The sequence below is a fragment of the Ptychodera flava genome, chromosome 7 (assembly GCF_041260155.1).
Source record: "Ptychodera flava strain L36383 chromosome 7, AS_Pfla_20210202, whole genome shotgun sequence".
Classification (NCBI taxonomy): Eukaryota; Metazoa; Hemichordata; class Enteropneusta; family Ptychoderidae; genus Ptychodera; species Ptychodera flava.
This window is the reverse complement of record NC_091934.1, coordinates 10,597,312-10,624,114: the sequence shown is the minus strand read 5'-3', so window position 1 is coordinate 10,624,114 and position 26,803 is coordinate 10,597,312. Positions and strand designations below refer to the sequence as shown.

General features: G+C 36.0%; 1 protein-coding gene across 1 annotated transcript; it reads left to right on the top strand.

The window, feature by feature from the left end:
• Positions 1 to 807: 807 nt before the first annotated feature.
• LOC139136753 (paired box protein Pax-3-like) lies at positions 808 to 26,803 on the top strand. The gene is made up of 7 exons (XM_070704570.1): positions 808 to 1,063; positions 1,579 to 2,070; positions 4,830 to 5,017; positions 9,772 to 9,940; positions 11,531 to 11,706; positions 23,973 to 24,150; positions 25,468 to 26,803. Exons 1-7 carry the CDS (start codon positions 1,018 to 1,020, stop codon positions 25,578 to 25,580), a joined length of 1,362 nt encoding a protein of 453 aa, XP_070560671.1. The 5' UTR covers positions 808 to 1,017; the 3' UTR covers positions 25,581 to 26,803.

The following is a 26,803-nucleotide window of genomic DNA, read 5'->3' as shown; positions in this document are numbered from 1 at the left end:
CTGTGCGGAAATCGGTGGAACAGCGCGGAACAAATATAGCCGACTATTGAAGCGTGAGGCGGCGACTGCACAGCCAAGCTGACTTGAAAAGCCACTCAATTTATGTCGTGTTACGCGAGAGTGGGCTCAAAAACTACCACTTCTTGTTGCTGGCTGTAATTACAAGCAATTGGAAAGGAGACAACAAATAAAATGGAAATCAGAGAGAAAAGGGATTTTGAAACCTGATCGTTAATGTAATTACTGGAACAGTTTGTTGTGTGTGGGTACTCGATATTGGAAATGTAAGCTTCATGGAGAGAGTGGCCGATATGGCAGACTGGCTAGCAATATAATAAACATTTCGGAGATGTGATCCGAAGTACGTATGTTTAGATGAGAATCAATAAAATTGTCCGAGACGTTCTCTTTATTGCATATCGAGAATGGAATCTCGATCACCGTCTTAACGAATTGTCCGCCGTCGGCCGTCCAGCGGCTTTTGGTCAGAACGTATATCACTTTCCATTTTTATTGTGGTCGAAGTTTTTGGGGACTAGTCGATTTCAGTAGGGGTTAGTTGGCAGACAGTATCGTAATTTCCCTATATATGCCCGAACATGTTTCGTTCAGGCTGTTCGATAAATATACACGTCTCATGCCTTTAAATATAAAGATAGTAAAAAGTGCTATATATCCCCATATATTATTAATTATTGAGGGGCAAGGTAAAATTTACAATTTCGAACACCCCATCTCCGACAATGGTATGGTCAAGTCTAACTTAAATCTTGTTGCATTGTTCTCCACTCCACACTTTCACCAAAACGTGTCCGCCCTTTCTCTTGACAGTCAAGATTCTTCATCCAACAGTTTAGAAATCGTTCGATTTTTATTTTATCTTTGAAATTGGTGTAAATTGAGAGAGGCTGGAACATTTTTTTTCGTGGCGACGCAAATGATACAAATCTTTTGGTGTTGCTGCTGGTGTTCTAGGAGTTTACTTTACGCAAGGCAGTTTCCATTCTTTCTACGGCTATGAGACCGGTGCGACCATTCACCGCCCCTGGGTTTCCTCTTGAAGGTAGGAAACATTGTGTAGAAACCACACAAAGATTATTTCATTTGAATTAGTCGAAGTAGTCTGCCTTTAACCCAAACATGCCATTAATGGCGAGGCTGGAATCAAAAAATGTCGTCTGCTTGTTAGATTTGCAGTTTTTTCTCCTTTGAGGATTTTTTACACGTACGGTATCCGCAGGTGTCCTCTTTAAAAATACCTTCAAACTTCTAGCCATCAGTTTAAAAATTCGTTAGGCAACTCGTCATGGTGAAGTTTGAATATAATTTTGCAACTTTGTGACCTAAACTTTTACACAACTTATGTATTGAGTGTGAAAAGAAATTTTGCAACTTTGTCTCGTATTGTCATGGTAGCGTGATTGATTTGTATATAAACAAATTTTACGGTTGTTATTTGAAGTGCAGCAGCTAGCAGGCAGAGAGATGGGGTAGAGTGGATATGGTCAATCAAATGTCCCGCTGAAAAATCACAGTTTTCCAAGTAACTTTCTATCATGGAATATCATCCAATTACAGGACAGGGGCGAGTGAATCAGCTGGGCGGCGTATTTATCAACGGTAGACCGCTTCCCAACCACATTCGTTACAAAATCATCGAGCTGGCTCACCAAGGTGTTCGGCCATGTCAGATCAGCCGAACTCTCCGTGTTTCGCATGGCTGCGTCAGCAAAATCTTGTGCAGGTACCAAGAAACCGGCTCGATTCGACCGGGTACGATCGGAGGCAGCAAACCTAAAGTGGCAACGCACGAGGTGGAGAAGAAAATTGAAGACTACAAGCGCGACAACGCTGGGATCTTCAGCTGGGAAATCCGAGAGAAACTTCTGAAAGACAAAATCTGTGATCGCAACTCGGTTCCCAGTATAAGCTCGATCAGCAGAATTTTGAGAGGAAAAACTTCAAAACCTGGAGAAGATGTCACAGAAAATGCGAAAGAAGTAATCGAAAATGGTATCGTGGAAAGAGCCAGGAAAAGCCATAGCATTGAAGGGATATTGAGCAGACAAGGTGAGTCGCCCCTTGCGATTTTTGTTGTTGTTGCGAGGTAAGTGGGAGTTCTGAACACAGCGAAGTTGCTCACGAATAACTGTTTACACGATACATTCACAGAAAGAATTAATCAGACGAAAAACTAACAATATAATGTGGATTTTTGGGTCATAAATAAGTGTATTTCAACATTTTATCACCATTCGAACGCAGTGACTGACTAAGTAATCAAACGGCGTTTCTTATATTGCGTTCCAAGCAAATCCCGAGTCCACCACGGATGGTCAGGCAAACGAAATCAGTGAACAGAACCAAATATTTATCGTGCATTCTGAAACATCTTTACTCTTAAAATACCGAGAGATTTCATAAACTTGTGTAATAAGTCTTTGATCTCTCAAAAATAGTTGTCTGGTACCTTGAATACTTTGTGCAGGTGTAAGAAATGTAAAACTTAAAGTTTGCTTGTCTTTCATTCCGCAGAGAAGGAAGCAGAATTTCATCAAAAGCCAAATAGCACATGTCAAATATGTTTGCGGAAATTTTTCCTCAATTGACGTTGAGATTATTTATTCGCAAGACTTTCCTTCAGAACACTGTAGTTTGTGTACAAAAGCAGTTGCATTTTACAGAACAGTGCTAACAAACTTTCACGGTGTGTAATGTATAGGGAGCCAGCTTTGTGAAAAATAAACTAACAAAAGACCCACTTATTGGGTTAAGGAGGTACTTCACTGGTCGGTTCGCGTGATAAGCACTTGCATACAAGTCTAATTTAAACGAGATCATTTTGGCCACACAGGAGTGTTCAGATGAATCGATCCGTGCGAAGAAACAGTTCTTGACCCTCCCACCATTCACAAAGACCAATTCACGCTGAGGAAATTCACATTACAGGTTCGCAAGGTTTAAAGAAAGCGATATCTGTGGAGAAGTGTCATGCAAGTTGAGTCAACTGCGCTTTTGAATTCATTTTAAAAATTTTGGTCCTGCATTTTGTAGTTTGTTAAATGTGAAAACTATATCATTTCCATGATTTCTATTTATACGGCTGATAACTTGCAAAATGTTAAACATTTACAAAAATTAGATGTTTGTGAACAGAGTGCCCTGTTACATGTTGACCTGGAACTAGCATTTGTAGTTTTTATGCCTGTATAGCCAAGGAGAGTGAATATTTATGCTGTTGCATCATTGTCATATATGATATTCATGATTTGAAAAGACTGATAAGTTGTAAAGAAATGATCACATACCAGTGTCGGGACAAAGACACTGTTATTTATCAATATTACAGAAAGTCTTAATTGTGTAAACTTAAGATGGCAAACCAACTCTTACATTTTATCAGTGAAAAAGATTGACAGAGAGAGAGAGAGAGAGAGAGAGAGAGAGAGAGAGAGAGAGAGAGAGGTGTCCGTCACGGAAGATGCTATCTTGTCTGCCTGACAAAGCGTGACAGTTGTCAAAAAACTGACTTAAATCCAGGGTTGTTTTTATGGTGTGAAAATTTAATCCAGGGTTGTTTTTGTGCTGCTGTTTCTCCTGGGATTTTATATGGTCTCCTTGAAGGCAATTATGTCTAGACAATTACTATCGGTTAATGAAATTAATTGTTCATTGACACTTCCTGCTGTCAGCAAACAAAGGCTCAACAACTGTGTAGTTGTACATAACAAAGTTTATAAGTGTGCTGATAAATTTATTAAGTGGCGATTTAGAAAGCTCCACATATATTATCCTTCTTAACTCTCTATTAATTACAAGTTTAACTTCTCAATTGCAATCATGTCTGTGTACCTGTAGAAAGTATCCAGTGACAGTCTCTGTGCAGATGTCTGTAATATTACTTTTTGCTCTGTCAGCCAGTGTGGTAGGGCTTGACCATTACAAGTTTTGAGGGATTTGTCAGTAGGAGAGCAGACAAACTTAGTCTATAAAAAGTTTTCTCAGTTCAGAACAAGTTTACTGATCTTCCCCTCCCATGCACATGCCGCCATGCATACAATTCAGCACTTGATTGTCAATTTACAATCACAGAACATGTGACAAAAGTAGCAAGACTTCAACAAGTTTTACCAGTTTGATTTTTTTCCCATTTGTTACCAACCTCTCTCAAGCCTACTAGTCCATCCCCCTACATTACCATTGCTTGCCAAAAGGGCTAAAAGTCATGTCACAAATATGTCATATAGTATGCATGGAAAATAACAAAAAATGCTAACTTTTTCCATTGTGATCAGCTCAATAACTTCTTCCTGTATCAAAACTGGTGTAAGAAGTGAAAAGTATTCTTGTTAAGGTAGAATGTGCCTGTGGATACAGATATTGTTATCTCAAATTTTTAACAACTCTTTTCTGATATACCACTTGTGGCCGTGGGGGCTCATTTTAAAGCTCTTTTGGGTAAGTAAAGTTTTTACAATCTTAGTTCTGTGAAAATCAAAAACCTTTTCTACCCATAGAGTTAATACATGAATGGTGGCCATTTTGAATTTCAAGTATTGGTAAATGTTAGATAATTTGTTTTTCTGCTTCCAAACTTTGTATGATGACCTCTGTTTTTTTTTGCTTTGCTAAGAAAATGGTTGAAAGTTTCATCGAGGAAACTTCGAGTAATAGTGAAGTCTTTCAATATCAAGGCGTGTACCTACCATAAATAGTTTTTATTTTAGAAAAATAATTTTTTTATCTATCACTTTTTAGTCCATGCTTGTAAAACATACTGAAATTTTCAAATAGAGAACATTAAATTATCATTTCTTTTCAATTTTCAGATATTGAGTCAGACTGTGACTTGCAGCCAGATTTGCCATTGAAGAGAAAACAGAGACGTAGCCGTACAACATTTACCTGTGAACAGTTAGAACATCTTGAAAGAGCTTTTGAAAGAACACACTACCCTGATATTTATACACGGGAAGAATTAGCACAGAGAGCGTCACTTACTGAAGCCAGAGTACAGGTAAATCAAACAATCAGACAGTTTTTTTTCCTCTCTTTATTGTTTAGTATTTCAACTTTTATGTTTCATCTCTACGTTAATTTTTGTGACCATATTTAAGTATGTGGTCTTCAGAATGTGAATGTTGTTGGTGTATTGATATGCATGTAATGCTGTTTAAAACCAAAAGATACATGTGGTGAAAAATTCAATTGTCAACACTTTATACCACTGTGTGTTGACAATCTGAGTATTCCACCATGCCTATGAGAGAAAAAAGGAGTCTGTAGTTGATACACAGAAGATTGACACAGTAAAACTTACTCTCAAAAGCTAAATTGAATTGGACATGAGCACTAAAGAAAAGACAATTTTTCAGTACTGTTTGTAGAAACATGGTTTAAATAGGCTACTTGAAACTTGAGATTATTTTTGACATAATGCATTGAAGGAAAAGGCAAAACTGTTTGTATGTGATGTATCCAGTATTGATTGAGAAAGAAGTTTAGTTGAACAGATCCCAATCATAAATTTCAGTTTTACTTTTCTTAGCGATGTTCTTTGTATTCAGAAACATTGCTCACAGTCATAGTTTACAATGCTTGTCAGAAAGGTGTTACAGAACAGTTCTCAATTATCTTTTACCGTTGATTGTATTTTAAACCATTTAAAACAATGAGTCTCTAACTTGTCTTTTTCCAAGCAATTCCGTACTCTAGGTGGTAGCTGTTTGCTATTGATAATAAATACCATTAGGTTTCTATCTTATTCATGAATGTTGGTGGTCAGTTTACTACTGTGTTCTGCTTTGAGGTTATTTTTATATAGGACGTCATAGCGGCAATCTCAGTACACATGATTACTCTAGTATTGTACCTATTCTTAGGCAGTGCAGTTATATGAAATAATTAATCACCTAAATGCCAAAATGTCTCACATCGCGCTGTAGCAAGATAAACAATTCCTTACAAGAAAGAAAGAAAGTGCTTGAATAATATTGTAAGGTTGTTGACTTTTTCCCATTAACTCTACTCTTGAAAATACAACAGTGATTTTGAAGTAGCTTGCTTGATGGTAGCTCTGTATTTCACACAAACGTAATCGCCACAAGTTGTTATTTTACGTAAAATATTTCAACTTAAATTCAAATGTTTTGGGGCAGTTCTGCACCGTCAGAGAAAAACAAAACCAAAACAATCAAGAATATAATTTACAGACTTACCTTTTAGGATGTTTGCCCACCAAGTGTGTGGTTGTTTATTTATTTGTTTAAGAGGGATCCTTCAAGGACAGTGCTTAGCCAGGTAAATCCCTGCTGCTGATTTACCAGCTAAATCTGTGCTGTGCCGCTGGTGTACCACCGCCGGTCCTTTTGTTCTGTAGTCTGTTGTTGTAATGTGTACCGAAAGTTCATGCAAGAAAGTGATATCTTTTTACCAAACCTGACAAAATAGCTAAACATAAAAAAAAACTGTCAAGTTTAAATGGAAAAATGAAAAGAGATTTGAAATGTGTGAACAAAGCTTTTAAAGTGATATCCTTTCATGTAAAAAATCCAAAAACCCTGTTGTTGATAATTTTGAGTCACTCAAAAGTTTAGACATGTGCAGGGTAATAATGAATGAAGAATTACATTGTTCTTTCACTAAGATATGAAATATTATGTCAGGATCGAACTGCTAATGCAGGTTATAGTTAAAATCTAATATAAATATGATGAATTCATATATATCAGCAGTACATTACTGGATAGTAAATGCTAATTGTATGCAGATGAACCAAAAAAAATAGGTAAACATTTGTGAACTCTGTAGACAGGTCATATATGCAGAAAAATTTCAGAAAGTTTACTCGGACAGAAAAAAATGCTGCAGTAGTTTTGTACTGACAGCGACTGTCTGTAGCAAGTTGCTTATAGCCTGTATTAAAGTCAAACATACATGGGAGACTGTTCTTTGTGAGTTGCATGAAAGGTTTCAGTCCAGTGAACAGAAGATAACAAGCATTTGGTGGTGGAGTCAGTGAGATGATGAGAGTTTGGTATTGCAAGGAACCAGAAACCATCGCAAATTGCATCGCTAATCAATGAGCCACAGTTGATTACGGAAACACACTTGATACCAGCCAAGAGTAAATTGAACCAGTATAGAATGCCAATAATGAGAAAACAACATCTCCAGACACAAGTGTACCCTTGTAGCTGATGTTAGTTTTGGTCTTGCTTTTCAAGAGTTGGATTTCAAACTGGTAAACTAAAAACTACTCAAGCTTGAGGCAGCTGCTTGCTACCCAGCAGTTTTTAAAATTCATGTTTTATGCAGAGGTCGGCACACTTAAAAATACACGAGGTATTAGAATTTGGCAGAAATGCATAAGATATAGCTTTTAACATTACCAACACCACATCATATTTACTTTTGTCACGGCCATCGTTTGTATGTCCAATTTTTCTGCTTTTCCAACTATACTATCTTGTGTTTGTCACACAGCCAGTCATTTCCCTGTTTTGAAAATCCCAACAGGTACAAATATTAACTTGCGTGATGCTGCAATTCACAAGCATTAACATACCGAGGCTCAAGGGTGTGAATTTAACATTTTCGCGATCAAAAATTCAATGATCACAAAAAAATTGATTCTCATGTCAACCACTACAATGCTACTGTGAAAGAACAAGTTTTTTCCAGCCTCTTCAATGTCATATACAACATTATACAACATTTTATTAAGTTTAACCAAATTTTACTGGTAAAATAATTTTCATGCCTGCAAGCACAGAACTGTTGATATACTTATGAATAGAAAAGTAAAGGAATTTGTCATATTTTGACTTTTGAAGCTTTACCTACACTGGAAAGAAAATTTTTTAACATCCTTGATAGCTGATATATTACGTTCTGCTACGAGAGGAAACTTTGTACCATACTTACATTTACAGTATGAAAGTTCACGGGCTACAAAGAAATCTTTCAAAGTTTTATTATCAAGCCAATCAGTTCCACAGTAAAGAGAATTTAATCGTAGATCAGTGAAGCGATAAAAAAAATCATTATGCACCATAAGAAAAAAAAAAAAGGTAAAAGTTATGAAGGAGTAAAAGTCCCTTTCATACAATATATTTCCCAAAAAGGTCGCATCTTGTAGCACAAGTGTAGGTATGTATTTAGAGCTCCATTAGCTGTCACTTTTCATGTATTTTCTGAAAAATTTGTTCTGTTTGTAAAACAAAGTTTTCTTGTTGTATTCCCTTCGTGTCAAAACAACCTTGGCATAACTTTTCAATACAGTTTGTATGTTTCTATTGTCCAATGTTGTCAAAAAATAAATTTTAGTCAGGATTGGAATTCATTTAATAACAATTTGCATATTGTACATTGTTTTAAGGCCCCCCCCCTCCCCCCCAAAAGATCATTTCTGGCCATCGTGCGCATCATTTCAGAACCTGCACGTCATGGCTTTTTTGGGGTTACAATTACTCATCAGTACAGCTATCGTTGATATCCCGGATTGCATGTCCAAAAATGCTTAAAAGAAAACAGAAGTATTATGCAGCAATGGTAAAGACAATACTTTTTCATCAATAGTGCAAAACCAGCATTGTTAGGAATAAAAGAAAAGAGAAAGGAAAAAAAAAGTCAGGGACCAGAAACAATTTTTTTTGTCTAATATGCTTGTAGCTATACTAGTATTTTTTACTTCAGCTAGAGGGGAATGGTGAAATAAAATGTTCCAAAATGGTGACATTTATCCCCTTGAAGTTTATTTGCCTGGTCAAAAATTTTATTATGCCATAGTAATTGGCTGTAATCGTGAGTAATGGAGGCAATTCAGTGTAGTTGGGATAAATGAAGATAGCCAAAAATGAAATTTCCTGGTTCAAGATTCTCAGGAATTAATGTCCCTCATCTCATAGGTAAGCCTGCCAGACTCCATACTGCATGTTTTGATCGGTCAATACAATATTAACATATGGATCCATGCAGACAGGTGAAATATTGCTGCTTAATTTTACGAGATTCATAATGCAGCTACAGCTCACAGAATTTTCATAGAATTGATCTGCTGGCTTTATATGTTATTTTATTGTTGTTTACTGGCCAGCTGCATGGTCACTTTGTTTACGATGCATTGTAGGTCAGTACGTGTCTCTATCCAGGTATCCCAGTCTTTCCTGTTCAAATGATATCAAAGTGAACTTGCATTGATCAGAGGAATGAAGGTGGTTGGCTTTTACTTTAACTTCTTGCCTTTTTCCCTTCAAGCCTCTGCAAAAACAGACGCTTATCTTTACAAAAATAAGGCCTGGGGGAACAACCACATGTCATTCAGTCACAGGTTTTTGGTGAACCTTTAAAGTAAACCTATGGAGATCAAACAGCGAGTGCTAGCACACGCCATTTAAGCCTCTGAAGCAACACAGCTGCCTGCTTAAAAACTTTCAGTCTTCAAAAGAAAACAGACCAGAGGTCTTTCTTCAACATGCCTTCTGGGGAGACGTTCATCGAGGAAAACTTCAGGGTAGCAAAAAGTCTCAACGCCAAATAGAGACGAAAGCTATCCTTTAAAGAAAAGAGAGTCTTTCTCAGCCAAAAGCTTTGACCACACATTAATATAGCTTCGGCCACTGAGATGCACTTGATAAAAATCTTCAGACCCTTTCAATTTTCCACAATGTATCCCAGCAAAATATTTTCACAGGGAGTAGTCTCCGGGATCTCACCAAGGGCCAGTATTAAGATGTTATCAGCCAGTCTCTATGTACTTTGCTTTCAAAGGTGTGGTTCAGCAACCGACGTGCCCGTTGGCGAAAGCAGCTCTCTATGCATCAGCTAAGTGGTTACAATCCGTGGTATGGAGCTCTGACTCCCCCTACTCAACTCATGTCACCCACTGGACCCTGCGTCTTCTCAGATGTCCCTAACTCATATCCTTGTAATACACAAGGTGAGTACTTCATCAAAAAAGGAAAAAAGCACTACAGACTGTAAAGATCTTTGTCTTTTACCCACTTCCGTTTTCGAATACACTCTTTTAAAGATATTCTCCTTTCAGAAACATTATGCTTGTGTATTTCCATTAGCATGTCTCAAGGAGGAAGGATCACTTTTTTAAAACTTCACAAATTTGTCAGTGTTGCAGACTTTTTGTGGAAGTTTCTTTTTCAGGACGCAGGTGATCACGATTGGTCAGTCAGAATGTTAATTACAATTTACTTGATTTTGAATTGAGTCCACATATACAGTCTTAAAAAAGAGGCAAAAAATTCTCAGAATTTTTTAAATTGACGCTTGAATAAGAAGATATAAGAATGTTCAATGTGTTCATGTTTATTAGCCACTTGCACAATGTGTAGTGATTCTGTAAAGACAATATTTGCATATGGGCGATTTATACAATTGAAATTGTAATATTCTCTCCATTTATTTTTGCAATATGTTAACTTATTTCAAGAAAATAGATATAAAGACCACAGAGTGAAAGTGTGAAAAGGTTGGTTAACCTTGAAGAAGTCAGTTATAACTTTTCCCCTCCCCCTCCCCACATCCAAAAGCATGATAAAAATTGAACATCCTAGATAAATGATAAACAGTGTATTAAAAGTAGAAAATGGTAGAGGCCAGAGGTGAAAATGTTTTTCTCTGCAATTAGCTTGAAGCAAATTTAGGCATAATGTAAAGGAAAGTATATTTTAAAAGATATATAAAATTCAATTAAATATTTTTAATCAATTAATGAAAAAGATAAAGTCTATGTTACACACCTAGTTTAGATCACTTAAGCAATAACTCAGCTGCAGGCTGGTACACTCAAGATAAGATACAATACCACACATAGGACATGTGACTGTAGGCAAGTGTGATTGGAGCAAATTATGCCCAAATTAAGGGTATACCTGCCAGCAGAGGGGGTGTATTGCTGTCGTATAATACCAACATATGTGTTTTCTAACATTTAAAGATAGAAACACTACAAGAGGAGAAAGCAGATTTTGAAATAGAGTGAGTGACAGTGAATGAAATTTCATGGCCTGGGACAGAGCATGTGTACTGCACACAATCGGGATACATCACAAAATACGCAGCTATGACAGAGGATATGAAGCCAATCATAAAAAGTTACAACTTTAGTATATTGGCAAAGGGCATGCAAAGTGGTCCAATGCAATTTCAAAAGTTTATGCAGCTTTTTAAATAATCCCTGTTTTTAATGATGAAATTTGTTTTAACCCTGCATTTTCTGTGTCATCCAAACACACTGTATTTCAGCATCAACTTTCTCAGTTTCTATGCTAGTTTAGGGGCCTCTGTAGCACTGGTATATTTATTTTACCACAGTTATTGTTGCAAGCTCTCATCCAATCAGAACAAGTCAAAGTTTGCACGCTAGACAATAGACACGCAAATATAAAATGATTTTATTTTTGCAAATATTTAATCATGAAGTCGTATTTAATTTAAAAGATTTTACCACACAAGAGATTGTATAAATGTAACGTCGACAAGACAATATGTTTTTTTGCTTTATTTACTGCAGATACCACTTTCCTGCCACCACAGTATCCTTCCGTGCCAAACACCAGAATGTTTCAAAGTTCTTTCTTCAATACACCAAACCCTACGATGTGTAACTCCACCAGATTCAGCTTACCAACCTTGGAGACTTCAGCGCTCAACTCAAAACCAACTGTCCCAAGATTCAATGGTCACCAAGTGAGTTTTCAGACTACAAAAGTAGCTTTTCCTCCAATGGCTGCAAACTTTCAGCAGCCTTGAAAGTAAGAGCGAAAAGACACTTTTTGTCAAAAAATGATGATTAAAATTGTATTACAAGATTTTCAAGAGTAATTGTGCCCTATGCTGACAATATTAAATTTGTAACTTTTACATGCATTTTCAGGGTGATAAAATCAGAGAACTGTGAAGAAAAGTTCATTGATCTTTGACTTTCAAAATTTAAAAAAATAAGAATTTCAGTCCTTTGGGTTTTTTGAGAATACATAACCTGTAACTATGACACTGTTAAGCATCAGGAGTGCAATGTTGTGATAAAATTTCCTGAAGTCTGAACTGTCCATCCCTTCAAACTAATCTGCTGGACCTGTTTACGTGGGATTTGGAGTGAACAGGTATAGCTTTATCTAGTGCCTACAATTGCGTACATGGCCACATGTGTTTGAATTCACCGAAAAATTCTTTTGTTGGATGAAAATATTTGTGGAACACAAGCCTCATCCACTGTAAACTCAAAATATTCAGTTCTTTCAACAATGTTATGGAACATTGAAGACTGTTCACAATAAAATTAATGTACAACCGGACCAATATGTTTGTTTGTTACCATTTGTCGTGCAACTAATTTGGTGTCTGACAAGTTCAATCTCAATAATGAACATTTCACTTTGGTCAATTTTATTCTCCATCGCATGGCTATGTAAGAAAATCCTCTAAAACCAATAAGACTGTGCATTTCACTATCATCTTGGTGACGTGGATGTTTGTTTTCATGGCAGTGTAGGCCACCGAGTCCCGGGGGAGAGTAGACTAAGGGGTCAGAGGTTAATAAAAATTACACACACTTGATTGGACACAAAAGAGACATTGTAACCTGTGACTGTAAATTGTGGAAATTGCAGTGAAATTTGAATGAGCTAGCCAATTTAGTTGTGGATAATTATGGACTGCACAATGTTATCCGACTCACTCCTATTTCCTCACCACTAACAGCAAAACTTAAACATAATACGTTACTGTTCAATTTAGTGATCATTGGCACCAGAGGTCTATCAGTAACGGAAATCATTTAAATTGCTGATTTCTTATCATATTGGGGACATATAATGTTATGCTTGTCTGTAAGGAAAATGGTACTAGTTTTGTCTTCAGTTGATGACAAAAATGACTGACAAAATCATACAGAGCAAAGTTCCCATGATATGATCAGAAAGTTTTATCACCGCCATGTCAGTAAAAAGTATATATGTTGTCCTGTAGGCTTTTGAGATGTTGTTTTTTGTCAATCATTTGAAAGATACTGACTGTAAGTGGTGGAGACTGAGATTTTGAAAAAGGTTTTGAAACAATTACAACTACAGTACTGTAGTAATGACACATTTGTGAAGACACTGTAAACTTTATATTTAGAAATGGCTTCAATATACTACCAACAAATGTTACACATAGATCTATCATATCGCAAACTTTTGTCACATCATATTTGCCGAGTGGCACCCACTCCATTTAATCAAACAGTCCCTGACAGTTTGCACAGCACAGTTGTACAAATGCAACGGTATCAATAGCTAGCCTACCCAGGATGTTATCAACAAGTCTTTAAGTTTAATGCTTTGTTTACGCAGTGACTCCTGTTGTTTGTAATTGGATTGTTTCTCAAGTTTGCTATTGAGGGCATTAAAATCCTATTACACTGATGAGGGTCACCCCATTGTTGTTTATTTAGTCCTGGCATAACAGCAAAATGAGACAGCTACTGACAAACTCTACTCTGCCAGGTGTCTATTCATCTGCTGTGAATGTTCCTGCTTGTGTTGACTTTGAAAAGTATGAAATCTAGTAGACACTAAGTGCCCAATGAATTTTAGGATCTGTCTGCTAACTCGGTGATGCAGCGGCTCCAGCAAACTATAATAGTTTGCATCCTGAAAAGGGGTAGGGGGATGGGGGGGGGGCCTAATACTTTGGACTTACAAACTAGATCTGTGTCGTCACAAATCTTTATTTTATGCAGGCACTTGCTCTAAAGATGATGTACTGAAAACCTGTGTTACATTATAAGTACACATTTTCTTCAGTAGATCATTCCACAAGAGAGAATGATAGCTTAATAGTTGCTGGATTTGCTGCAATCTGAACACACCAAAATCACTAAATACTGCAGTCAGCTATAATTTCTAACACTTATAACACGCAACTTACATGCCACTGATGGTGGTGTTTGACTCCTTCCAAACTCATTAACCAACCATCATCTTTCTGCTGTAAAGTCATCCAGAAAGTTGCAACATACAAGAATACCGGAAACGTGAAAGCATGTTGGCCTTTACCCTTTTGATGTGAAGATATTTGACGAGTCTGAGGTTTTAATCTTGCTGACACCAAACTTTCAACTGTGCTCCTAACAGCAGGCCGTGCATTCAGATAGGGAAGCTTTTCTCTTTTATTATGAAATCCTTCGTCGAGAGAAAGTATTGACAAAGGAACAATGAGATATTTGGATTTTAGATGGAACATAGTTTCATTTTCAGAACTATATTGAAACATAAAGTAGTTCTGAAGTATGGTATTCACATGACAGTGTGTTTCTATCTGCTGCCCCAAAAATTGTATGCAATCTATTTGCCAAAAAGAGATAGAAATATAATATTGTGCAAGATTCAGAATTTTTCAGAAGATTATCTTTAAATGTTCAGATTCTGATGCACAGATATTAATTGTCACATTCATTTTACAGTTTTTCTGAATATAAATTTCACGGACATTCAACATACAATAATGCAATCACCAGCTGTGATACTGTCATATATTGGAAATCTCTCCATGATAAAATAAAACAACCCTGAAAATTACAGAAAGAATTTCATTATTTTGTTTTGCAGGCAGTAAACAACAAATTCAACTTGTGTATGAGTAATTTAAAATTCTATCTTCAGGTGGATTGCTCTTAACCTTGTCCAACCTACAGCTTAGTTTGTGAGTTTAGTGTAACTATTGATTGCTATAGGGTAAGACTGGACCATGTCTGTGAAAAGTGGGTAAAGTGTACTTGATAGTGCAGTATTTGTGAATCAGACAAACAGCTAAAAAAAGAACAGTAGCCGGCGTAGTATCTTGAATTAATTGGACGAAGCAGCGGGTCTGAGCACATGAAATTAAGATTTTCTACTGAATTGACCACCAAGTAGATGGTCTTTGTCCCCCGCCATTGCTAAAGCTCTGCCCTATTGTTGTATTGGTAGCGTTGCCTGCGGCAAGACTTGCCTAACTGGCGCCCACCCATACAACACAACAGAAAACAACCCTACCTGGCAAGAAGGCTCAGCATAATGGTGACTTCAGGCAAAAATGACTAAGTTTCCACCACAATGGATGAAAATACAACCCCTCTCACCAGTAATACAGCTGTCAAGTTTTTGGACTATTTTAATGGCCATCTTGTAAACATATCTTGATTTGGAAAACTAACACTTATGTGGTTATAATTTCTCCCACCATTTCAAAGAAATACTCCACACCCTGATTGAAAGCTGCTACCTTTTAAGAATATATACCCTTTCCTTGAACAGAAACAAATGGGTCAAACCACTCAGTCATGCAGGGGTGTCAGGTTAGTTGTAAAGGGGCATGTTAATGAAGAATAGGAGATGCTTTCTCATTTAATGTTAAGGCTATGCTATTGCCAGGATGTAAAGCGATTGACAAATTGTTGCAGAGTTTCTCAACTCATAAGCGGTTTCAATTGGTAATGCATTCATTGTATGCTTTCATGGTCATTGACTAGTCTGTCAGAGAATTGTGAAATGCTTTGGCTTTTACCATGTTCACCAACAAAATTTCATGAGACAGGATTGCAACAACTTTGTCATGAGAGCGTTAGAGTGAAATTAGAAAACTAAATTTTCATACGATCAGTTGTGTATCCAAGTTATGTTTTCTTTCCTTAAAAACTCAACATATCTCAAATACAACATGTACTTCTTGTCACACTGATTTCAAGAAGGGAAAGCAACAGTGAACTAAGTGTAATGTTTGCCTTATTTCTTCATAGGTAATCAAAACTTTCAGGAATCTGAAAACTTTCAGTATACAGGAATGTTCAGAGGTTTGTGAATACTGATTATCTTTGAATTGAAAATGTTTCTTACAAACCACTGCGACTGACTATACTTGGTATGTTGGCATACTGTATTATCTGTGGCACATGATGATTAAAATTACTTACATGGAATACAGTTCAGATCACAGTCTGTGATGGATGATATTGCTGTAGTAGATTATTCCATTCTCATGATTCTTGCACAGGTTTTCAAGAAAGCATTCAAACTTAGGGAGTACGTAGCACAGATAAGTAGCACAGATAAGTAGCATATTGCTAGGATGGAGTCATCAGAAATAAGTCAGTTTAATGACTCTGTTTGTGAAATCCTTTGTGATTTCTGTTAGTTTGATATTTTGGTTCAAATTAACAACCTTTTTAAATTGTCACTGAACAGTGAAATTGATTTTTCTGTTGTTATGTGTCACATACATTTTAATACAGACGAAAATTTGCTTTCAGAGAAGTTTCCAACATGTGGTTGTACATTCAGCCGGCCAAGTTGGGAGTTTGCCAGTTGTCATGGTGCATAGATTATGTTATCGCCTACTCTATGTGTTTTTGATGAAACCCTTTAGTTGTTGTTTATTGTGGTGATGGCACTACATATCAAGAGATAGGAATAATTGATGAAACTTGTGATAAAGTAAATATTCCGTACCTCTTGAAGATGGTAATCTGTTTATAAAATTTGATTGTTGAACCGCAGTATACCACCCACATTGTTATCTCCCAATGCAGTGGTTTGTGTTGTTTTCCTGTGCAAGTTGTATTTTGACTTCTATTTCTGTTATTGACAGTCAGCGTCTTGTTTTCACTGCCTTGGAATTCTTTCAAAGAGTAGATTCCACACAAAAAAATCAAGTTGCTTCACGCACAATCTGGCCAGTTTTCAAGTAATGAAAGATCATGCAGTCATGGTAGACATTCAAAGTCTCTTGGAACAGTGTTTACTCCACTTCTCACTAATCTTGTCTTAGTTTTTGTTTTTTCTCTCTATTCCTAAATATCTGCCAGGACTAGTACTAAATTTGTCTAGAAATCTGTTCAAAATCACCAGCAATAATCAAAATTGTTAAAGGAAAAACTATTTTTTGTTTCTGTAAAAAAGTTTGCATGAACTCACATCTGCATTCATCTACAGAGTTCATTAATATCTTGGAAGTGCTACAGTAGTTATCCATAGTAATGCCTGATTATTCAGAGAATGATGTGCCTGCATTCTCGCATACTGTGGGTCACCAACTGTGTACAGTGTAGTTAGCAAATAATATCTGAAAATGACAATGGCCTTTGTTTTGCATTGACGCTTATACAGTATGTATGAACTTTTGAGCCTGATTTGCAACAGATATGGTATATACTGCTACCACTGCCTGAAATTCAAGTGTAGCGACGCGGTCCCAGTAGCTTGAATTTTGTCTTGTGAAACTAATATGTTACAAAATAATACAAAATTTGATTGAAATCTGACTGCGTTGTCCTCAAAGTGTGCAAAATATCCCCCAAAATAAATGGTAGAGGGACATAGTGTCCCCTGGTTTAAAAATCCTGGTTGCAACAGTGTAGACGTACTAACATAACACTGCATATGAATGTCAAAGTGCTTAAATTTGAACTTTATAAAAATCCTGGTATGTAAATTAAACAAAACAGAAAAAGAATTGGTAGAGACTTGCTGTACTTTCAGTCTTTTTAAGTTAACTTTGTTTTAAATGTGTTCTTACTAGCATTATTCTGGAATGTAAATTGTTGAATGTTTTTAGCTTCTGTTATAAACCCTGTCTTGAAAATTCCACCGCTGGATGGACATCCACTCATCCAGTCAAGATAGTGATGTGTATCATTGTGCTGAGTGTTGTTGTGAATGCCAAAAATACTGTGCATTCTTTCCATAGAAACCAGGATTTTGACTAAAAGTGTCCCTTTTTCTATATTTGTACAAGCTTCATACGTTCCTGACATTTTGAACCGTGTTTGTATACACCTAGCATCTGTCTGATTTGACGCTGTTATCGTATTTAGCCATAAAGAACCAATTACTTGATTTGATTTGCCGTGTGTCCGTCGTGTTTTTCCGTGAAGTCGGGCACTTCACCTCCATTGAGAGAATAAAACGAAGTCGTGAAAAGAAAAGCGTCCATTACATCAGGTAGCTGTAGCTCATCATGAGGAGCTGTCGATCACTTGAGAATTGAGAGTTTGTATGTATCATGTAGGAGGCAGTCTCAATGACTTGCTATTATATATGACAGAAGCTATGTCTAAACTTTATCAGTGCCCAAGGGCACTACAACCTATCTGTATACTCAATCCACGCCACAATGTCTAGCACAGACAAGACATTTTGTCTGTAAGGACATTCCTATCGTAGTAAACTATCAGACAATATCCCGTACATTCCAGCACCCTTTAAAAATTTGGAGAGGTCTTTTTCGTCGATAATTTGGTCCAAAAGAGGGTAATTTACTTAAGCAAATAAAGTATTAACAGTATGTCTAGCATGCATAATAGTTTGAAGAATTTTGATTGCAGTCTTGCGTTGTTGATAGGCTTGTGTTTTTCTTACAGACAAGATCTTGTCTAGTTGTTGTATTTTTTCCAAATTTTTTCAATTATGTAGTTAGTTACTGAGCTAATGTTGCTGGTATTTTAACCCTTACTTTTAACAATAAACAGCGGGCTTCTTTGTTAGCAGCTTGATGTAATTTTGTTGTCGAAAATAAAATGTTTCACGTGAGAGTGTAGGTTGATGAGATTGAGAAATACCCTGGGTTTTGTGTGACCAGAGCTGTTGTTCAATTCTGGAGAATATTTCAAAACGTTCATGTGAGAAATCAAACTCTTTTCAGTAAATTGATTAAACTTGAAAAGTAATTTGTGAGAACACAGTCACAGGCAAACTGGGTGTTATATGTTGATTTTTCATTTTCTGGTAGAGAGAAGTATCTGGTGTTATGATATGTTAAGATGGATGTATTTGAAGGGTCTCTAAGATAAGCAATTGTGACCTAACATTTCAAGTTCAATCAATAGAGTATTTTAACTTCACCTCTTCACCCCTGTTTCTCAGTGAACCGGTCCAAAATTGCCATTGATAACATTATGGGTTTGGGCCAAACCATGGTGGTGAAAGGGTTGATGCCAATGTGTCATGTAATGTCTGACTTTGCCTGAAGCAACCGTGGATTTTTAGATGTCAACGCATGGGTTTATATCTTTTAGACCCAATGTTGTTCCTACATGTATAGCGTTCTCAACAACTAAAATGATACGAGCATATCGGTTAAACTTGTTTTTTTTACCGTACATTCTCATAGTTAAGACTTATTACTATAAATAAGTGATTAAAAAATTTTTTTTTATCCCTTTATTAATGCGGAAATTAAATTAAAAGAATATCAGTTGCATTTCTCCATGGAAGTAAGAAGAGAGATGTTTCAAGATTTATCTATTGAGGGATTCCATTTTTCAGAGCATATATAGTTTCCGCTTTGTTTCATTTAATCACGACTTGTAGGACATTCTATACTCTGCATAGAAAAATATATATGAACCACAAAGGACAACCACCTGTTGATTCCTGTTGATTATTTTTGTGTATCCTATTTTTTGTCAAATGTCAGTAATTTTGTGTACAGAAAATTAGTTCTAAATAAGATTTTCAATTCCAGATCAAGATTTTAAGTTCAGAATGACACTCTGGTTACAAAAATATGTTTCTGTACAATTATCTTATTTATTGCAGCATTTTCAGCACAAAACGCGTCTTCTGGATTTAAAATGTAGTGTGGAAAAGAGGTATATGAAAGAGATCGGGGGAAGTTTAGATGAAAGAAGCAGAGTTATGGCATTGTCAAAAGAGTAAAACTCAGTCTGTAGGAGAGAAATCAGTTTCTTAGCAGGAGACATACTGTTTCTGTTTGATGCTCTAAGACAACATTTGCTTTGGGCATAGAAAGTAATAGCTCCAAGTCAACTTATCATAACAATTTCCATGTTGTTGTGGAACAAATTCAACAATGGTGGCCAAATTCAAACAGTTCTGCCTCCCCCCTTCAATACCTCCCACTACAGACAGCGGTACCACTCAGGATAAAATAGCTTTGGGGGGATCACTTTAATGGGACTATGGGGGACTTAGGGGAACAAAGCCGGCGGAGATGCGACTTTTCATTGGCAAATAAAAGGGGCTGAGACAAATGGGCTTACTCCATGTAATGGGATCTGATTGTTGTGTGTGTAAACATTGCCAACACAAAACATGTATAGCTTGTAGAGAGCACGGTCCCCCAAAAGCTAAAAGGAGCGGCAAACCAGTTAATTATCTGAATGGGTCGGCTGTTTTCAAAATAATAAACTAACAAAGTAAAGTGAGCCCAGGTGAGTGTGTGTAAACGCTGATCAGTTTTGCTATTTAATTGCCATGGAAAGTTAGAAAAGAAATGAAATTAAGTGTTTTGGCTCACCGGAACACACAAAAGATGTGCAGATTGTCAATACATAAAGGTTTTGTTCAACATACTCTTTCTGTTTCCTACCTTGAAAATACTGTGCTCTAACACTGTAACTTCCAAAGGCAAGATTTTCTGTCTGCCACGTACGGCTTATTTAGTGTGTGATTTTTTTTCTTGTCATCACGCTTACCACAGTTGACTGCATTTTCAACTATCAGCATATTGTGAAATATTATACCAAATGTTTTTATTCTTCAGGACTTTTTGTCAACTCTCTGCACAATGATACGTGTCAACAAAACTGTAAGAGTGGAATTTTGCCAAGGCCAGTGGTCAAATGTATGCAGTAGTTTTATGTAAAACTATTGTCAGTCTATTTTTGACTAATTGTCACCGATGTTTTTAAAGTCAAGTCTAGTAGATAAGTTGGTAGAGAGGTATTTTATCAACAAACCGAGTACTTTTTATGTTGTATGAAAGACTAAAAGTCAAACAATTGGAAAAATGCATGACTTTAAAATGTAGAGAGTCCATTGGTCGGCTGATGAACCCCTGTCTGCAAGATTCAAGATTCATTTAATGATACCTCATAATACTTCAATGTAATCTGGTCTATAGTAATTCTGCATTCTAGTGCACATGTTTGTACTTCAAAAGGATCAATGTGTTGTAGATTATTGTAAAATCTAGATTCAAGCTCTTTGCAAGCCTTAACTGTTCTATGATTTCTTTGATGTGGTTCCCAAAGACTTCATATGAATCATATAAAAGCAGGGCAATACGGTTTAATCTTCATCATGACAATATTTAAAAGTTTAAAGGGCCAGTAATGCTAACTTTTGATAATTTTTCATCTTTTTGCTTTGAATGTCGACCATAATTCCTTGTTCTACTCCCCAAAGTATGTTATATACACAGTGTTAAGCTTGTCAACTCAGCCTGTACAGTGTGTCTACTGTGTTGTTATTGTTGACAAGTTACTTCTGGTCCGGACTAGAAGTCAAATGTGAACAGTAACAATGCATTTTACACATATAGACGCTAAGTTGACAAGCTAAATAGTGGGTGTTTCAACATTCTTTGGGGAGTAGAATAAGAAGTTGCAATTGATTTATAAAATAAAAAAATGAAAAAAAAAATCATCAAAAATTAGCATTACTGGCCCTATACAACTACCGTATGTGATGAAACAGTAACGTGAACATCAGGTTTTACTACGTGAAACTTTTACATGTACATGTTTATTAAATTAACACGATTGGAACTTATTTGGGATAATTGGATTTTTATATTTTTCAAATTTCTCAAAAGTGTTAGGTGCCGTATAGCTGAATGTTGCAATATTGCAAATTACTCATAAAAACAAGTGTGTAACGTAAAAAGAAAAGCAGATGAGATTACATTTGTAGATGAAATCGACATTATTTCACCATCCAATTATCTCAAATTAGTTCCAATCGTGTTTATTAAATTATTTAAATTTACCAAAGGTTTGATAATAATATATTTCATTTTTTAAAAGAACAATGTTATAAAATGTTAACACATGTTTTAAATCCGTGTCTCACCAATGACTGCATGGGAGACCAACCTGGTAAACCCAAATGAGTGGCACAATAATTGTGTAACCATCCAGGTTGAATGTCCGCCCAGTAGACTAGAAGACAGTCTGGCTAAAAAAAACAAAAGCACTTGTAAACATGCATGTTTAGAGAGGACTGGATACTTCACATTCTATTCAAAAGCCTGACTTTACAAAAAAATTTGCCAAATTCACTCCAAGATATTCTGCTAAGTGCAATGGCAAAGATGAAAACATTGTTTTTTATAGTGATTACCTTCTGTTTTCAACTCCCGCACAGTTTGTCTGTAAACAGTAGATGTAATTTGTGAACAATCTGTTCCAAAGACTACATGCCATGCATGTATTTCTTACAGTTTCATGTTGCCTTTCACTAGACCGACTACAAACTTGTAAGCTTTACAGCAAAACAACCAGTGCTATTCGCATGTGTTGTGTATAAAGGTATTCATACTGCGTGTCACAGTATTAGGTATATCTTATGTTGTGTGGATTTATCATATGTACCACTTATGGATATATAGCAAAATGAGAGACTATATATGGATATAAACTGTATACCATGAGGAATACAGTGTGCATTTGATGCACAGGTTTTTTCGCAATTACGCTGTGAAATTTCAAATATTTGCAAATTTTACTTTGTTTAAGGGAAGCTGTGGTCTTTTTGGTGCTTTTTATTGCATTGAACATCACATACACTGATATCAGTAAACACAAAAAGTGTGAAAATTACCTATCAGTGCTACAAATCATAGCTATACTTGTTAGTAAAGCTTCAACTCATCTAAAACAAGTACAGCCCATCCCTGGAAAGAGTTTTACAAGGTATTGTAGATAGTGTTTGATTTTACACCTGCATCAATGCTACATTTATTTTACCAAGAATTTATAAACAGTTTTAAACAAAACAATACGATTTGCCTGTGTTGTAACTATAAAGTTTTAAAACTATCAAATTGTAAAATTGCCACAAGGAAAACTTTCATGGTCTAAAAATGTAAATTCAATGCTTGATCTTGATGTGATATAATGAATCAGGTTGCTTTATGTAAATAGCAGCAAGTGGTCACACCCTACAAGAGTGTCATTGTGTCAATTAATGCATTGTGATAAATATATTCATCAATTAATATCTCACCGATGTTGGGTTTTGGCCACAAGCAAACTTGAGCTTCCAACTTGATTTCTTGAAAACAAGGTACATGTATAGGGAGGGGAAGGGAAAAAAAGGTGAGTTGTTAGAATGTGAGATACAAAGAAGATGAATAGACTTGCCAAAGAAAAACATTTTACTTGACAAAGTGTTTGCTCATTTGCTCGGAATGAGCTCTGAATAACATCCCAATGTTTGCTGACTTCCAAGTGTAAATTTGTCAATTTTGCTAAGCAAATATTAGAATTAGCTGAAGTCTAAAGCCTTGAAGGGTTTCACTTAATTGGGTTACTCAGTAGATCTGTTTTTCAATACCACTACAACGTCACCACAAAGGGTCTTGACTACATGCTAACAAACAGATTTAACTACTGGTATACAGAAATCAATGTGAAGGAATATTCAATGCATGTCACTCTCCTGGCCTTGCTAGGGATGCTGTCTTTTGCTCTGCTGTTGGGTTCAAGTTCAATAATGTGCACTGGTAACTTTCCATGATTTTTAAAATCGTTGAGTCAATTTTAGAATTTCTGAAAACTTGTGTGAGTTGGCTGATGCCAAATATATTTAACACTTTTTCTTGAGTGCTAGTGACTCGCGAGACAGAAGCGCATCAAATTGGCTTAGATGGCCTACTGAAATAAGGGTTAATCTCACTCTCAGACTGTGTGTCAAACAGAATATATATATATTTACTGATTGGCAAGAGAGACAGCTTCCATACCAGGAGTAAGACTAGTCCAACAGGAAAAAATAACATTTTTGATTATTCTTGTGTGAAATAATACTTAGCAATCAGATTGTATTACTATGACAACATGAAAAAAGGGGATTTCTGACAAAAATAGACAGGAGATTAAAGACTCGTTGATTGAAAGAAGACCTGAAGTTTTCAAAGTGTTTTTAAATTGCTGTGATTAAAGTACTTATTGGTACTGTTTTGTGTTGTAGATGTTACATCATACTCCAGAGTACCCGCCACAAGCACCCCCTCACATGACCATGCCCACCATAGCAACAAACCTAGCAACAAGTCATGGCCAATCAGCAGGCTTTTCATCACCAGCCTGGGATGTCAATGTGATGCCCTCATCATACCATCAAGTATCACAGTTCAGTCCAAGTCATGGTGAGTAAATATCACTGTCATGTGGCTTTCAGTTTTTGACATTGTATACTCCCCTTCTCTGTATGTACATTTATAAATTTACAAATTTAAATGAAACACCAAAATATCTTTACAACAAAAAGTGCAAATGGTATAAACCATGCAATATTTATAGGGAGACTGACCTTGAAATATTTGACCAGATTGCTTTTTTCTGAATCATCAGGTCTGATAAGTGTGTTAGTATGTTTTTTATAATTCATTGAAGGGGTGATTGAGTATATTTGCAAATATTTGAAGTTTGCTAATACTAACATTTCTCTGTAGCGACTAAAGCAAGTGGGGGAATGAAATCACGTAGAGCAAAGACGGCATACTTCAACGGCATAGAGACTATGTGTGAGAATGATTAAATGGATAGGAGAATCCTCTGTTTGCAGTGTCTTTGAAAAAATTAGAAACACTTTAGTCACTCAACACTGTGATATTAAGAACACATGTGACATTCAGGAATGTTATGGTATAAATTACCGTTGTTTTGTTGGATACAACAGTTCATCAGACATTACGATTTGTGTTTCTGAAATGGTATGTAGATATTTCTATAATCATGTTACAACTGCTAAACAATCTGAAGATTAGACGTGACAGATTACTATTTAGAGCAACCATCAATTAAATTGTGGAGTGATTGTGTTCTCAGAACTTACTGTTTTGAAGCCTTTATAAGCCACCAAGTGGTAGGACTTTTGTGTGACTTTTGTTTTTTTTAAGTATTATGGCGATGAGCTATCACTGAATTTATGAGCAGTTGCATGAAATTTCACTTCATAGTAACTTCTTCTGGTTCTCTTTTTTTTCTGTTCTGACTTCCATCTACGTTATGGTGAAAAAGAATTCAGGCGATTGTTTTAGAATGTTACTTCACCTTATAAGTACAAGTACAGATTAATTTTTGTCTGGTTTTATAAGCAAAGGAAATTTGGACTTTACATTCACATTTTGCTACAGAAACATCAGTTACTATTTCTAATAAACATATCAGGCCATGTACCTTATAGGTAGGATAAATTAAGAAACAGTTGCAGAAATATAATTTTTATTCTGTCTATGCATGAGTTTAGCCATCACAATGTTTTTGGCTCACTGTAACTTCCACTTGGAAACCTGCAGTCGACGGATTTGAATATTGAAAATTAAAAATGATAAAACCAACAGTAGCAAGGGCTGCCATACCTCTAGGAAACAAAGCGGAATGACCATGACCACCATAATTAAGTTCAGGAAGATATATATGGAGTCAGTTATTCACAAATTACTCTGGTTTGTATTCTACAGGCAATGGACCAACACAGCTCAGCACATCAGCGTCTGGTATTGCAGCGTTGAGAATGAAATCCCGGGAACATTCTGTAGCCATCGCAAACGCAGCTCCGTACCATACAGAGTGACAAAGACCTAGCACTTCAGAACAAGACAGTTAATTCTCCATACGAAAGCTTACCAAGATCCATAAATGTGAAAATGAAAGATTTTGAAAAGATGGAACTTCAAAAGTGATACATGTATTATATTTTTTTGATATCAATTCTGAAATAAGTGCATCAGCTATGTTTGTTTATGGTCTTTCATTAACACAGGACAGTTTTAGTGGTTCCCCTATTTGAATGTCCCTGATTGAAAATCTCTGGTTGACCACCCTATGTGACATAGATTTTTTTCACTCTTAGCAAGAAAGCTATTCTTTTAATCATTTTAGATCATATTTTCTTGAACTTTACCTTGTAATCAAGGTATCAAAAATATTTATCCTCTTTCTATTCTACTTTCCTTCTGTGAACAATAGCTGTCACTATTGAAAGCAGTAATTCATTTGAGATTGAATTAAAAGCTCAGAGGCATGTATTTCTCCGACGTCATTGTATTCTAATTTATATGAAGAGACAACATAAAATAGATTAATTTATCTCCAACTGGAAGAAAGTTGTACTCTTTGATATTCATAATTTTCTCAAGAGAAACAGTAGATAGTACATCATGGGTTACTGTGTGGTGAAAAAATAATTGCCTAATGTTGGCACATATTTGTTGCAGAGGCATTTTGTTGTATATGGTGTACAATTATCCTTTCCTGTTCTGTCGTCTGAACTATGTACCATTGTCACAATATTCTAAGTTTCATTAAGCATTTGATAAATGTCCATTTTTGAATTGTTAGATGTAAAGAATGTGGGAAAATACTTTCATATCATTTCCAAAACGTTTGGAAATTGCAGCTGGTTTTTGTCTGTGAAAGGCTTTATTGGACAAGTTTTGTTGTTATTCATGAATATGATAGTTATGTAGTATGTTTACTGTTCTTGACTTGAAATGTAGTCAGTCTTGTGAGCAGAGTATGTCAGTTGTTTGAAGATAGTGAGATAGTCATGGCAAAGGTGAAGTAATATGAACATCAAGTTGGCATGGCAAAATCCATATTTAGCCAAACTTTGTATTAACACCAAAGGATGTACAGATTGTAAAATATAATGCTGTGACTGTGCTGATATGGAAAACAATTTTAAAAGTGAATTTTGAATTGTTTTTGGTAGGTGGGTACTGAATTTCAGTCACTGATGCAACTTTGCAAGATAACCTCGTCAATAGAGGGCTCAGTATAGTACAGTATAATATA